The 15000-nt window shown below is 38.0% G+C and overlaps 1 protein-coding gene across 1 annotated transcript in view; it reads left to right on the top strand.

Moving 5' to 3' along the window:
* LOC135207522 (poly(rC)-binding protein 2-like) overlaps positions 1-15000 on the top strand; it is an 84304-nt gene that overhangs the window by 25927 nt on the left and 43377 nt on the right. Inside the window, 2 exon segments of the mRNA XM_064239346.1 lie at positions 12606-12624; positions 12627-12661. Coding sequence (XP_064095416.1) covers positions 12606-12624; positions 12627-12661 — 54 coding nt within the window.

Below are 15000 nucleotides of genomic sequence, written 5' to 3' on the forward strand. Positions count from 1 at the left end.
TCCCTCTTCTATTTTCAACCCCTTTTTCCCCCACCCCCCTCTTCCCTGTCATCTAATTTGAATAACACCCACGCAGTGTTCAACTTCTCTCCCCTCCCTTCCCCTCCCCCTCCCCTTTCCCCTTTCCCCCTCCCCAATTACGCTTGGGCTATAGGCTACAGCGCTCGTCATCCGCTTGGACTCAAATCCCAGTTTACGTTTTTCTGTCAAATTCATATGAAAATGGTCTCTATATATACGTACATTGCTTTCTGTATGTAATAATGTTATTCTTTTTCCACTTTAACACTGTTATCTAATGAAATTTCTCTCTCTCTCTCTCTCTCTCTCTCTCTCTCTCTCTCTCTCTCTCTCTCGTACAACCGGTTAATCTGGTTCCACATTATGGCGTATAAGATATCCTATGGAAGTGGCCCCCGCTGTTATCGTGCTCTCTCTCTCTCTCTCTCTCTCTCTCTCTCTCTCTCTTCTCAGACGAGTTTGATGTGAAAATATTATTAATGCGAATTTTATTTATTTGATAGCGAATGAGCGAATGCATACTATTTTAATCATTTAGAATTTTTTAATATTAAATTTACTCTCTTATTTTTTTAATTAATTTTGCATTTTGAATTATTTTTGCATTTTCTTTAAGATATGTTTGCATTTTGTTTAAATTAATTTTGAATTTTGTTTGAATTGATTTTGCATTTTTTTATATTATTGATCCCGGTAATATGTGTTCCTCGCATAAACAGTTTTTGTCATCATTTTATAGAGATAAAAATTATATATATGCAAAAGATGTGTGGCTTAATTGTAAACTCATCCAAAGATCCCAGACATCCATAATCCACATATGTTTTTTTTTAATAACTACATGATATTACAAACATTTTAAACACCGTCCCAGTAATGATAATTTTTTTCATAGTTTATGATTTATGGCTTCAAGTTTGCACATCTTAATTTGCGAAGGTATTAGAAGCATCTTTGTGAATTGAAGTGATCATTTTACGATGCTAATTTATTTTAAGAAAGTACGTCGACTGTGACTTTTTACTTTTATTGATGAATAAGATATCCGTGAGAACACGTATGCGGAAACGTGTATATATTTATAAACGCCTCTCTCTCTCTCTCTCTCTCTCTCTCTCTCTCTCTCTCTCTCTCTCTCTCTCTCTGTGATTTGCAGTATCACTTCGGCCTTCTTAAAGCTGTATTTTGAATCACCTATGGAAGAAGGGACTGTGCGTGCGCGAACAGATCTCTCTCTCTCTCTCTCTCTCTCTCTCTCTCTCTCTCTCTCTCTCTATCATCATCATCCACGGATTACCAGCATCTTTAAAATGGCTCTTCCTCCTCCCATGTTCCTCTTATTCTTGCGTCGCCTTAATATGGCCGCGCTGTTTATTTTGTTTTTTTTCTTTCTATCCCGCTGTGCATTTTCCCGCAAAATGATTTTCCTTGGAAGTTTTTTCCTTTCGATTTGGTAACTATTAAGATGTTATGTCACTTGATTCTCCCGCCTCTTCTCTCATTCATCAGAATCTGTCGGGTTATTTTTGCGCCGTTTTGAAATTATTTTTTATTTCTGATCTTGTATTTTTTTTATTTCCTTTAATTTGGGGGGGATAGTTACCCTTTTTTAAAGTGACCCTACGGCGGCTATCATCATCATCATCATCATCATCATCATTGTCCTCTTTCCTCCTTCTTCTTTGCCTCCATCTTCCTCTTCTTCTTCTTCTTCTTCTTCCTCTTCTTCTTCTTCTTCTTCTTCCTCTTCTTCTTCTGTAGCATGTCACTTTGGACCCTGGGGATGAGGGTTCTAAAGATGCTGGTCTCCTCCTCGTCCGAGTATTTCCCCTTTCCTTTTGGCTGCTGCCTCTCTCTCTCTCTCTCTCTCTCTCCTCTCTCTCTCTTCTGCTCCTCTCTCTCTCCTCCTCCTCCTCCTCCTCCTCCTCCTCCTCCTCCTCTCCTCTCCGCTGGACTTAATCTGCCGTTGTCTCCTGCTGAAGCTCTTGTGTCATGACCAGCTGCCCCCTCCTTCCCCTCCACCCCCTACCCCCTCCACCCCTAACTTACGTGTGTCGGCCGAGCCTCTCTCTCTCTCTCTCTCTCTCTCTCTCTCTCTCTCGCTCTCTCTGTTCTATTTTTGGTATCGTCCAAATCATGATTATCATTATAGTTACGTCGCTTCGATCGCTTACCTCTCTGAGAAAAGGGAATCAGTGAAAAATAAAAAAAATAAGGAATGAGGAAAAAATAAAACGCTAACATAGATGAAAACAAGAACACGTGGAATTCATTATAAAGATTTCTTTTTTATCATCTCCTGACTGCATTGCGTCCTTCTTTTTCGCTGACATTCCCATTTACCTCTCTCTCTCTCTCTCTCTCTCTCTCTCTCTCTCTCTCTCTCTCTCTCTCTCTCCTGCTTCCTTATTTCTCTGTGTCTTGGACGCAGAGAGAATAAAAAAAGGTAGTTTCGTAATTCTACTCTCTCTCTCTCTCTCTCTCTCTCTCTCTCTCTCTCTCTCTCTCTCTCTTAGAGAAAAAGTAAAGGTAGCTTTGTAATTCGATAAACAGATCAGCAATACACTTAGGTATACGTCTGCACTCTTGCACTCCTATCTTCACTCCGCCACTCCTTGCCTTTGCAACTCCTATCTTCACTCAGCCACTCCGAGTCGCCACTGGAGTAGGACCTTTGCGCTAAAGATTGGTTTAACTTGGTGTTATTGAGGTATAATGTCTTATCGTTATAAACTACGCGAGTAAAATGAAGATACTGAACAGGTTAATAAAAAGCGATATAAATAATATTATATGATGGAGTTGAACAGGTTTATGAAAACCGATATAGATGATATAAGAAGGGTTATGTAACTGAAGCTCCTATTCGTCCTGAAGGACGTAGATATACTGAGACTCTTGGTAGGCTACCATTTTGCGACGGTGTGGGGATCCTGTTTTAGGAAAAGGCGGATCATATCAACGCACTAGTATTAATATTGTTTATTCCATACTGCTCTTGTTAATGCTATTATCACTACTGCTGCTGCTGCTGCTTCAAGCAGTAGTAGAATGAGTTATAGTCAACTTTCGCTGTTTCGTGTTCAAACAATCGCAGAAATTGCTTTTGTACGGAATTCGACCTTTCCAAAACAGTAAGAAATATAAATTCTCTCTCTCTCTCTCTCTCTCTCTCTCTCTCTCTCTCTCTCACCATCATTATATTACTGTTAGTTCCTCTTACTTCATATTTTCCTTATGCTTTAATTCGCAAAGGAAACTAAACAACATTTGTGCTAAATTCACCAGGAGGGTAACTATGTCATTCTCGCTTGCATACCATCATTATATAATCCTTTTTAACCATCATTATATTAATGTTATGTCCTTTCAGTTCATATTTTCCTTAGCTTTCAATTCGCAAATTAAAATAAACAGCATTTGCCCTACTTCAAATCGTTCTTCTTCCAGGAATTTTAGTTCATGCTACTTGATCGTTCAAACTGACACCAGACGACCTTCCGCGGCTGAAAGTGAACTTGTTCATAGCACCATAGCTTATGGGGAAGGGGAGTTGTTGGGGGGGTGGAGGAGGGAGGAGGGGTAGTAGGAGAGGGGGGGTGGTTTTAGGGAGGGGGGAGGGCAGGGAAAAGGTGTATAGTGTTTCCTATATAAGGCCTGAAACCCGCCGGAAGCTTCTAAGGCTTCGTTCAAATCCTGTGGGCCCCCCTCCCGAGATATTTCTGCTGCTCGGTCTCTCTCTCTCTCTCGTCGGGTCGTCCTCATCTCTCTCTCTCTCTCTCTCTCACACACACACACACTTGCAGTATTTAGGTTAAATAAAAAAAATGTGACTTTTTATAGGTACAGTAACCTAACGTCTACAACAATAACAACAACTTAGTAATCGTTTTTTTCTTCAAAGTTATATTTGTATATAATTCTTCTTCCTGAAGGCTCTTGTAATTCTGAAGGAGAAAAGAGACGGAATTGAAATTTATGTAAGATGGCCGCCATGATTCTTTTTTTATATTATTATTATATTATATTATATATATATATATATATATATATATATATATATATATATATATATATATATATATATGGTGGGATAATCGTCGTGGTTACTCGTTATGTACGGACATGAAATTTTCCGTTTTTAGGCGATGTTTAAATGTGGTAATTTCTTTTTGTCAAATTACTTGGTCGTCCAAATTTGTTATCTTTCAGGTTATTTTGAACTTGAGTGAGATAATGTTCAAGTTTATTATTCTATTATTATATTCTTTTGTAAACAGTATGTTTATTAACACATAAAAAGGATAACCTTAAGAACTGTTTCATACAAGTAATATTTAATATTTAAAATTTTAGCATTAACTTTTTATATTTTCATGTTATTTGTCGAGTTTCTATTTAGTACCATTATTTTTTTGTTGGTGTGTGTGTGTGTGTGTGTGTGTGTGTGTATGGGTAGGGTAGGGGTTGTTTTAGGGGAATGGGGGCTAGGGTGGGGGGTAGGGGGGGGGTGTTGGATTTTGGGAGCTCAGTTCTCGTAAGGCTTCTTGGCCAGTGCTTTCTTTCCCTGTCTACTCAAACCCACCAGTCCGTTCTCTCTCTCTCTCTCTCTCTCTCTCTCTCTCTCTCTCTCTCTCTCTCTCCTCATCTCTGGTGGTGGCTTCCCACGGCATAAGCTATAAGCTTATAGCAATGTAGGTCTTCACCTCTTCTTTCCTTGATCATAGGCTTTTCACAGACACGTAACTCTCTCTCTCTCTCTCTCTCTCTCTCTCTCTCTCTCTCTCTCTCTCTCTCTCACACACACACACACACACACACAGTGAACCACATCTTCCAACGTCAGTTTTGGAGGTGCAATATTTTTCAATTTAACTTTTGCGAAGATTCTTCCATACGGCTGCATCCAAATTGCCTGTCGCTGCCTTGTTTTTGTGTCACCTTGCATCTTGTGGTTGTTTACTTGGGAGGGAGAAACGGTATAAAAAGGCGGGAAAAAAAGATAAAAGTTAAAAAAAAAAAGTTGCAAAGGTAAAAAAAAAAAAACAATTAGTAAAAAAAGTTGCAAAGGGTTAAAAAAAGTTGCAAAGGTAAAAAAAAAAGTTATTAAAAAGTTGAAAAGGTAAAAGAAAAAGTTTAAAAGGTAAAAAAAAGTTAAAAATTTAAAAAAATAAATTTAAAAGGTAAGAGAAAATTAAAAAGGTAAAATAAAGTAAAAAAAAAATACGGAAAAAAGTTTAAAAGGTAAAAATAAAAGGAAAATACAATAATGTGAAAAGTTAAAAAAAGAAATTGAAAAGAAAAAAAAAGGGCTACAATTAAAAAAAAAAGTAAAAATTTTAAAAAAGTAAAAATTGGTTTAAAGATAAAAAAATTATAAAGGCAAAACAAATTTAAAATGTATAAGAAGGGTATATAGGTAAAAAAAAAAGTAAAAATTGTAAAAAGGTAAAAAAAATATATATATAGGTTAAAAGGTAAACAAAAATTAAAAAATAAAAATAAAAGTTTGAAAAAAGGTGAAAAAAAGACAAAATAAAAGATGTAAAGATAAAAAAGAATAAAGGTACAGACTTTGTGTTGGTGCTGTTGGGTCAGGCAGTTTTCTCTCGCCCGAAATTTTTCCCTGATTTGTGATTTGCCGAATGCAAAAGAGGTGTTTTAGGTAGTTTTGTCGTGTTTCGGGGTAATTTTTGCTCGTTGTTGTTGTTGTTTTTGTTGTTGTTGTTGATGATGTTGAGTTTTTATTGTGAATTGGGAAATATTTCTTGTACTGGGAAACCATTCGGCAGACTTTAATAGGTTGGTTCACATCTTTATCGCTTCAATTATTTGAGACTAATATTTTTCTTTATTACTGTCTGTAATGTTTTTTTTTATCAATACTGTAATCATATTCCTTTGATGAAACACGTGTGATAATAAAAATAGCTACTTCCAGCTTTAATATAAGTGGAATATATTTTACAATATATTTTGACGTATATTTTTTAATGTACTTTGAAATCAATGAAGTGAGATTGGAACCGCATTAATTTCAAAATATGTTTAAAATTATATCATAATTCTGTTCGTAATTCTGCTTTGGGATTTTAAAAATCCTGATAGTAACTTCACTAAATATCGTATTCCCAATCAATGTATTTGATAATACCAACCACCAAAAAATCAATACGAAAGCCTATTGGTTTTTTTTATATTCAGTCTTGTTTATGAACCATTTTTTTACTAAATATGTAAACCTATTGATTTTTTATATTCAATCCTATTTATAAACCTTTTTTTACTTGTTTTTCTGTTCTTAAATAATGTTTTGGGAGTTCCGAAATTCGGATCACTTCGCTGAATAACGTCTTACCAATTAGTATACTTACCAATACCAACCACCAGGAAATAAAAGAAAACTTATTGATTATTATGGTTTAAATCCTTACATATTTAAAATAAACCCCCTGTGGGGGGGGGTTTTGATATTAAAATTCTGATCATCCCAATCGCTGGAAATAACGTCTTACCAATCAGTATACTTGCCAATACCAACCACCAGGAAATCAAAGAAAATCTTAGGTGATTTTTTATATATATCTTACTTATTTATTTAAACTTTTTTTTTTGTAATTTTTTTTTTTTGTCTTGGTTATCCAAACTCCTTTTTAATTACCTTTCGCTAAGAATGGCAGGATGAAAAGGGAGTCATTTTCCCCCCCAAATGTGTTTGAAAATTAAAGGGTTGCCATCCCTCCAAGTCAGATTTTTTTAGGGGCCACTCGGTCGGAGAAAAGAAAAAGCTGATTCAGGGGGACCCTGGAATGACTGTGGTGCCGGCGGAGAGAGAGAGAGGAGATGTAGAGTGTGTGGCTTGTGTGTGTGTTGCTGTGTGTTGTGTGTGTGGGTAGAAGAGATGTGGAACCAAAGGTCGTGCCATGAAGGGGATTATTGGGAAATTTGGGAATAGGGGGGAGGGGAGCGTTGGTTGGAACCGGGGGGGTTGGGGGTTAGGTTGGGGGGGTCTAGGTTGGAGGGGGCAGGCGAGGTGGTATGGGATGGCCGAGGCTGGCTGCTGCTGCTGCTTAATTAGGAAGGCCGCCAATTCGAAGTCCAGCTCAACCAGAAAATGCGCAGAATATGCCGAACGACAATTATTAGGTTCCCTCCTCTCTCGTGCAGTTCTCTCTCTCTCTCTCTCTACTCGCTTCTTCTCTCTCTCTCTCTCACTTACATATGTTTATAAGAGTGATTTTTCCGTTTATCCTTCCCCTCTGACGATAGCCGCATCTTATCCGTCCAGGTCATTCTTTTCCTACCTTCCTCCTACCTTGGCCTCCTGGCCTGCTTCCTTTTTCTGGCCGGCCCTTCTGTAATGCTCCTAACCCCTTCTTTCATTCCGTTATTATGTCCTGTGATTCGTGTCCTATTTTTAAAATGATTATTGCCATCATCATCATTCTCTCTCTCTCTCTCTCTCTCTCTCTCTCTCTCTCTCTCTCTCTCTCTCTCTCTCTCAGAGAGAGAGATTCGAATGGGCTTCTACCGCTGGAATCTCCCGTACTAATGAGAAACGAAACAAATCGATATCGTTGAATATGACAGAGAGAGAGAGAGAGAGAGAGAGATGTATGTACGATTGTTGTTGTGCAATATTGATTTTTCTTCGGCCACGACAGTTTAAATTAGGATTTTATCAGATGCGTCGTCGGCGTCGTAGTCGACTGTCCCGTGTTCCTACCGCCTCTTCCCCCCTTTCGTTCGTTCGGGAAAGAAGTGGGGAAATACAATAAAGGGAGAGAGAGAGAGAGGATAGAAAGTCAATGATGTGTGCTTTCACACCCTGTAGACTAAGAGGGCTATATACCTTGCCGATGTCATCCGATTTTTAATTTGGATCTCTCTCTCTCTCTCTCTCTCTCTCTCGCTAAGCTGCACTCAGGACAATCGACTAACCAGCAGGTACATAATTCAATGCTTAAGTCAACAGCAACAATAGAATAACAACGACACGCGCCCCTTGCTTATCTCTGGGATCGAACGCTGCTACTTCCGTTTGTGAGAGAGAGAGAGAGAGAGAGAGAGAGAGAGAGAGAGAGAGAGAGTCGGTCTTTAAGTATAAGCGTGCACGTGTCAGTCATATATATATATAGATCGAGTCGAGATAGATTTCCAATGAATCTAATGAAAGACGGCCTTTGTGGAAACGCTACTGGTGATATATGTTATTCAGCCTCCCGTTATGTATAGAATAAGTGACGTTGTTTAGTATTAATTTTTTATGATGTATTTGTAAATTGTGATGACGTATTTGTAAGCTACCAATACCATATCAATTTATTGACGTTAGTTTGTAACTCCCGTTCTTTGCTTAGCATATACGCGTAATATGTATATTGTAATCATAAGATAGTTAGTTGTGTATTTGAATATACATTAGCTCTTGTATTCATCAATGTAGCTTTTAGCAGTGGCATGTAGATGATTATTTAATCGCCAGTGTTGGCGTGTCATTATTAATGGAATTGATATTTAAGAGTTCAGTCCATTACGTTCTCATTGCTAAATATGAATTTGAATTTGTATTTAATGTGTTGTTTTCTTTTTTTTCGGCATAGAACCAAGTTATTACCTCTTCTTTTCAGAGAGAGAGAGAGAGAGAGAGAGAGAGAGAGAAGAGAGAGAGAGCTCTTCCTTGTTTTACACGTTCCAGACTAGAATATTTACACACATTTTTCGGCTTAGCGTAAATCATGAAAGAAATTTCAGTGATAATTATGTATGTGTTTAAAGGTTTCACGTATATCCATGATTCCGTGTGTCCCCAAATGAATTTGAGGCTGAACTGCCCCGGTTTTATTGTGTCATAATTAAAGGTGCGTGCGGTATCAATTTACACAAGTCCTAATTTTCTGAAACGTTCTGTAGTCCCCAGAATTTCCTATGAGAATTCCGCTGACCGCCATCACCACCAGATCTGTGTAATTGGAATTCGCTCTTAACATCTTGATTCCCAATTTTTTTTTTTTTATACTGGAAATCATTAAACTGAATTCTGATGATGAGATAAAGCAGCTCTGCAGCTCTTTCCTCTGTGATCTCTAGCTGGCCTCGTGTCTGAGCTTTTACTGAAAGCACTGTGATTGTTGTGCTCCAGTTCTCGCGCATGCGTATAGAGGTCAGAGACTTCTCATCCTCTGCTTTTATTTAACTTATAGTTCTTGCACACAGTTGACTTCCCAGAGTTATTCTTTTTGTGGGTTTGACAGCGTTCGTTATTATATTTTAGGTTTATAAAGAAACTGCGAAATTTGACAGTCACGTTCTGGTTTCTCTCTCTCTCTCTCTCTCTCTCTCTCTCTCTCTCTCTCTCTCTCTCTCTCTCAGTAAAAAGACGACATTTGAACAAAACTTGAAGAGTTTCCTGTATATTAATATCGGCCGCAGTCACCACTCTTAGGAAAATTCTCTCTCTCTCTCTCTCTCTCTCTCTCTCTCTGAAAATCAGATTGATATAATGACCTGTCGTGTCGAGTTCTGTTGTATCAAACTAATTGAGGGGCCATCTTAGGTATATCAACACAGCCCATGCTCGTGCGTTTATGCTGGAAATTTTATATATAATATATATGCTCTCTCTCTCTCTCTCTCTCTCTCTCTCTCTCTCTCTCTCTCTCTCTCTCCTCCTCCTCCTCCTCCTCCTACTCCTCCTCGATCTCTTCCTGTTTCTTAGTATCGCAGTCGTGTAGTCCTCGATTTTTTTTTTTTTTTTTTTTTTTTTTTTTTGTTTAAGGAGGGCATAAGAAGGGCGTGTACGTGCTGAAGAAGGGCTATGTGTGTAAGTGGGAGGGTCCTTCAGGTCCTTCAGTGCCCTCCTGTCCTTGCTCCCTCCTCCTCCCCCTCCCCCTCTTCCTCACCTGGCTCCTTGTTGAACTGGAGGACTCTTAAGAAGTCCTCCACGGGCCACCTCATCACTAGCGAGAGCTCGCCCTAGTTAGGTCGGAGTTGGGAAGTCGAAGTTGGATTGCGACACGGAGACCACCTCCGAGGAGGAAAAACCGGGTCACCTCCTCCTCCTCCTCCTGCCTCCTCCTCCTCCTCCTCCTCCTCCTCCAAACTCTTCGTCTGTCTCATTTTTCTTGTGTTAATTTTTCCCACTCCAACTCTTCATCTATCTCATTTTTTCTTACGTATCTCTATCCTTGTTCTATTTCCTTCCTCCTCCTCCTCCTCCTCTCCTCCTGCCTCCGTCTGATTTTTTCCGCGTATCTCCCCACTTCATTTCCTCAAAGCTTCGTTTCTGGGCACTTGTATCTACCTCCTGCCATCTTTTCTCGGAATCCCAGACTCGGCTTCACATATTTATTTTTATATTTTTAGACAGTATCAATTTTTATCTTCCCGTCTCGTGGTTATTAATATTCTCCACATTGGAGGTTCTGTCGATATTATGCGCTGGTTTGATCACCGTGATTTGAAAGCTTATCGTGATTACATTTTGAGAATGGCATCTTTCATGGGACACAGTTACAACCATCGGCGTTTATTTATCAAATAATTCTTGTTAATTTCATAATAAATTGGTATATTTATTGAAGAATAAATATACGAACTTCTGAAGCCAAAACTTCAGAAGAGACAGAAGTTAGGACTAATTATCCTGAAACATTTCTGTTGGAGGAAATAATTGATTATGTATGATTGTTATTGGCTGTTATTTTCCTCGGCAATTTGTAATTTGATTAAAGATTGTATAAGTCTCGTATGGGCTGGGCTTTTTATAATTCCATTGCATTTTCTTTTTCTTGTTTTAAGAAGTACATCGAACTAGCGATGTAACTCCATCAGTTATTTGTTTCTTGATTTTTTTTTTAATTATGGAAATCTCTCTATATTGTTTAAAACGATTTAGTCGTGTCTTTTTTTTTTATTTCAAGTTCATAATCTGACAGGAAACTCTCTCTCTCTCTCTCTCTTACAAAGCTGTTGAAGCGCAGTTTCCAATATCAGATAATTATTAGCAGTGATCTGAGATTATGTTTTATTAAGGATCTTTTATGACGTCGAGCGGGAGAGGGGGGGAGGGGGAGGGGTTGAGGGAGGAGGAGGAGGGGATGGAGGAGGGGGTGGAGGACATGATGCCGTTGGATTTCTGCAAATGAAAGCGTCTTGAATTTTGATCAGACCAAGACATGTCTCTTCCTCCTCCTCCTCCTGAAGAGGTTGTTGGTCTTCCCTCCCCACTCCCCTCCCCTCCTCCCTCCCCCTTTCCCTCGGTTTGGGAAGGGACGTTAAGACAGGTGAAAGGAGATAGAAGAGATAGAGAGATTTTCGTTGTTGACGATGGGGGGGCGATGGGTCGGGGGAGATATCCATATTTTCCATGCCCGAAAGGGTTATTTCTCTTCTCTCTCTCTCTCTCTCTCTCGGCTTGAGATGTCCAACAAGGCGCCGTTGGAAAGTAGGAATAAGCGAACGTCCATATAGATAAGCCACATGTGAAACAGAAGAAGAAAAAAGATAAGAAAATGATTTAGGTGAAATATAAATATATATATATATATATATACTATATATATATATATATATATATATATATAGCCCACGAAAAGTAAAAGAAATTTCATATAAAAAAATATTTGTGCCTATGCGTGAGAGACATGAAAATGAGAGCGAGATATGTCTGTTTTCTTTCCCTGAGGGGAGAGAGAGAGAGAGAGAGAGAGAGGAGAGAGAGAGAGAGAGAGAGAGAGAGAGAGAGTCAGTAGTCTTTCCAATACTGCACGAGTCCTGGAAATATTGAAAGCCGATATTGTTGGTATGCATCCGTCCACTACGAAATGTTGGGGAGGGGGAGACTCGGGTGGATGATCTGGAGAAGGAGAAGAGGGTAGGGGGTGTTGGGGGGGAAGAAGGGGATAGGAGAAGACACAAGAGAGGGCGTGCTGGAAAGTAGAAGAAGAAGAAGATACAGAGAAGAAAATAAAAGACAAGAATTATTCAGTAAGACTTGAGGACCCTTTTCTCTTCGTTGGGAATCTTAGGCAGTTTTTTCTTTTTTTTTTTTTATCTCAGACTCTGTTCTCTGTTATTCGTGATTCTGAAATAAAAATACATAATGCAACTCCTTGAGCGTAAGAGATATGCGAATGGGGGGTGGGGGTGAATGTTCCCCGCCCCCTGTTTTTTTTAAGGGGGGTTATTTGTTAGCAAGAGGACGTTATGTCTGGTTTTTGTGGTGAAATCTTCAGTGAATAAAGAAGGATAAAGGTGTGGAGGTTTGGATATATAATATATATATATAATATAATCTATATATATATATATATAATATATATATATATATATATATATATTATATATATATATATAAATATATATATTATAATTATCTATATATTTATATATATATATATATATACATCCTCATTACTCAAACATTAATGTAACCCTGCTTCAAAACACTAATACGCCACGCCCATTTAAAATTCAGTGTCACCCGATTTGCTTACTAATTCACTCATTTATTTATTTGTTGTTTATCTACTTATTTGTAATAAATAAATACCTAATTCCCTTTTTTTTTATTTTCTCTACAGGAAGTGGGCAGCATCATCGGGAAAAAGGAGAGATCGTCAAACGATTCAGGGAAGAGGTGAGTTTTGCTGATGATACTTCATATTCCAAGAAAATATTCTTGGTTCTGGGTTCTCTCTCTCTCTCTCTCTCCTCTCTCTCTCTCTCTCTCTCTCTCTCTCTCTCTCTCCGTTCCCCGCTAACCGCGGTCGATCCCGTGGATGGTGGTTTATAAAATTGTTTTTAAGATTGAGTAAGGGTGTTGTCACAGTGAGTTTTTTTCTTTTAACCTTACTGGGTAATAAAATGTGAATTATTATGAAATTGGGATGGTAGAATTTATATATATATATATATATATATATATATGGTGTGTATGTGTGTGTGTGTGTGTGTGTGTATGCGCGCGCGTGTGTGTGTGCGTGTGTGTTAGTATGTATGTATGTATGTATGTATGTGCGCGCGCTCTTGTGTATTTGGCTGTATTATGTTCAAATTGAATTTATATATATATATATATATATATATATATATATATATATATATATACAGAGAGAGAGAGAGAGTAGAGAGAGGAGAAGAGAGAGAGAGAGAGAGAGAGAGAGAATACATCTCCTCGTCGTCAATTATTTTCGGGTGCATCAACTCAGGTGTTAAATTGTCCTTTTAGGCGAAATGATTTTTTGCGGTTAAACAAACGCTTTATTCAACCATGTAAAAGATATATGCATTCTCTTTTTTTTCATGCCAGGGGCATCTTTTGCAACCATTTTATGCGTATGGTAATTACTGTGCAACGCAATTAAAGCCAAACCTTTTCGTATTTACAATTGAAAAATTGCTAACGACAAATTTTAGCGAATTGCATCGCGTGCATCAGAAATATTTCATTTGTCTTGTGGTAAAGTTATACGAAAATTACTGCTGTAATTCGTCTAATTATTATGTAATTAAAAATATTAATGATTATTTTACTACTCATTTTCTTGTCTTTGGATTATTGGTAATGTGGTCTTATTTTGCTCCATTATTCTTTTGGTATAAACAATTATCCAGGAAGGCTAAAAACCCCTGTGACTATATAAGTATGTGTTTATATTATCGTTTGAGAGAGAAAGAGAGAGAGATAGAGATCGTTAGGTATTATATTAAACTTCATTTTCATGGAAACAGTGTGTATAAGAAGAGAAAAAATACACACACACACACACACACACACACACACACACACACACACATTTATATATATATATATATATATATATATATATATATATATATATATATATATATATCCATATAAAACAGATATCCGTTGTATTGACGTTATATTTTTTCCTTAATTTATGATTGCCCGTTTCAATTATTTTTCCGCGTATTTGCATATTGACGTTTTGTCACAAAAATGCACGTAACTGGAAGTTGTTGAATATGTAACTAATCCTGCTATTTTTCCAAGCGGGTGATTTATATAATATATATATATATATATATATATATATATATATATATATATATATTTTTCTTTAAAATTTTGAAATTTAGAAAATCGTTCAATTTTATAACGCTGTGTGTGTGTGGTTTCCCCACGTGTAGATAGCTGAGGTCTAACGTAGTCCCACACGAAGATGTTCTTTGCATTCGATATCTTACACGAAAGGAATTCTTAATCATTATTATTAGGACAGGAGCACATAAGTTTATGCCCCCCACTGCCTGCCCTGTCCACGCGGTTGGCATAACCAATATACCCACAGCTTGACATCCCTGCCCGCTTGCTGGTCACGATGACTGTGTGGGTCTCTCTCTCTCTCTCTCTCTCTCTCTCTCTCTCTCTCTCTCTCTCTCTCTGGGGGGCTTTGAGGAATTCTGTACCCACGTTAAGTTTATTTCAGATGTTTGTATGGGATATTTTTTTTTTTTTGGGGGGGGGGGGGCGGGGGGGGGGGGGAGCGGGGCGGGGGGTGGGGGTTGAGGAAAGTTACTATGAATGAAAGTTTTTTTCTGCCGTTGTGAGATTTTTTTCTCTCGGAGTTATCTTCGTTGTAAATTTTGTATTGATATCACTGTATTTGTCCTTGCTGAAATGCAAATGAATGTAGTCATTTGTGATGAATTTAGGTGCTTCATTCTTAGTTTATTCTTGAACTAAAACGTAGAGAGACATTGAAAGGACTGACTCTTCTCTCTCTCTCTCTCTCTCTCTCTCTCTCTCTCTCTCTCTCTCTCTCTCTCGGGGAAAGCGAAGGTTGATCAAACTGATTCCATTATCTCTTCCTTTTGACCGGGAGAAGGGTTTTCGGAGGATCAAAGGATTATTCCCCCTTTTCTTATTTTGCATTCTATGCACTCTCCTCCGCTCATCTGACCAATATGTCGTACCCCTCGTCGGAAGGTTGGTTGGCGGTGGTTATTCTC

This window comes from Macrobrachium nipponense, chromosome 32 (genome assembly GCF_015104395.2).
Source record: "Macrobrachium nipponense isolate FS-2020 chromosome 32, ASM1510439v2, whole genome shotgun sequence".
Lineage (NCBI taxonomy): Eukaryota > Metazoa > Arthropoda > Malacostraca > Decapoda > Palaemonidae > Macrobrachium > Macrobrachium nipponense.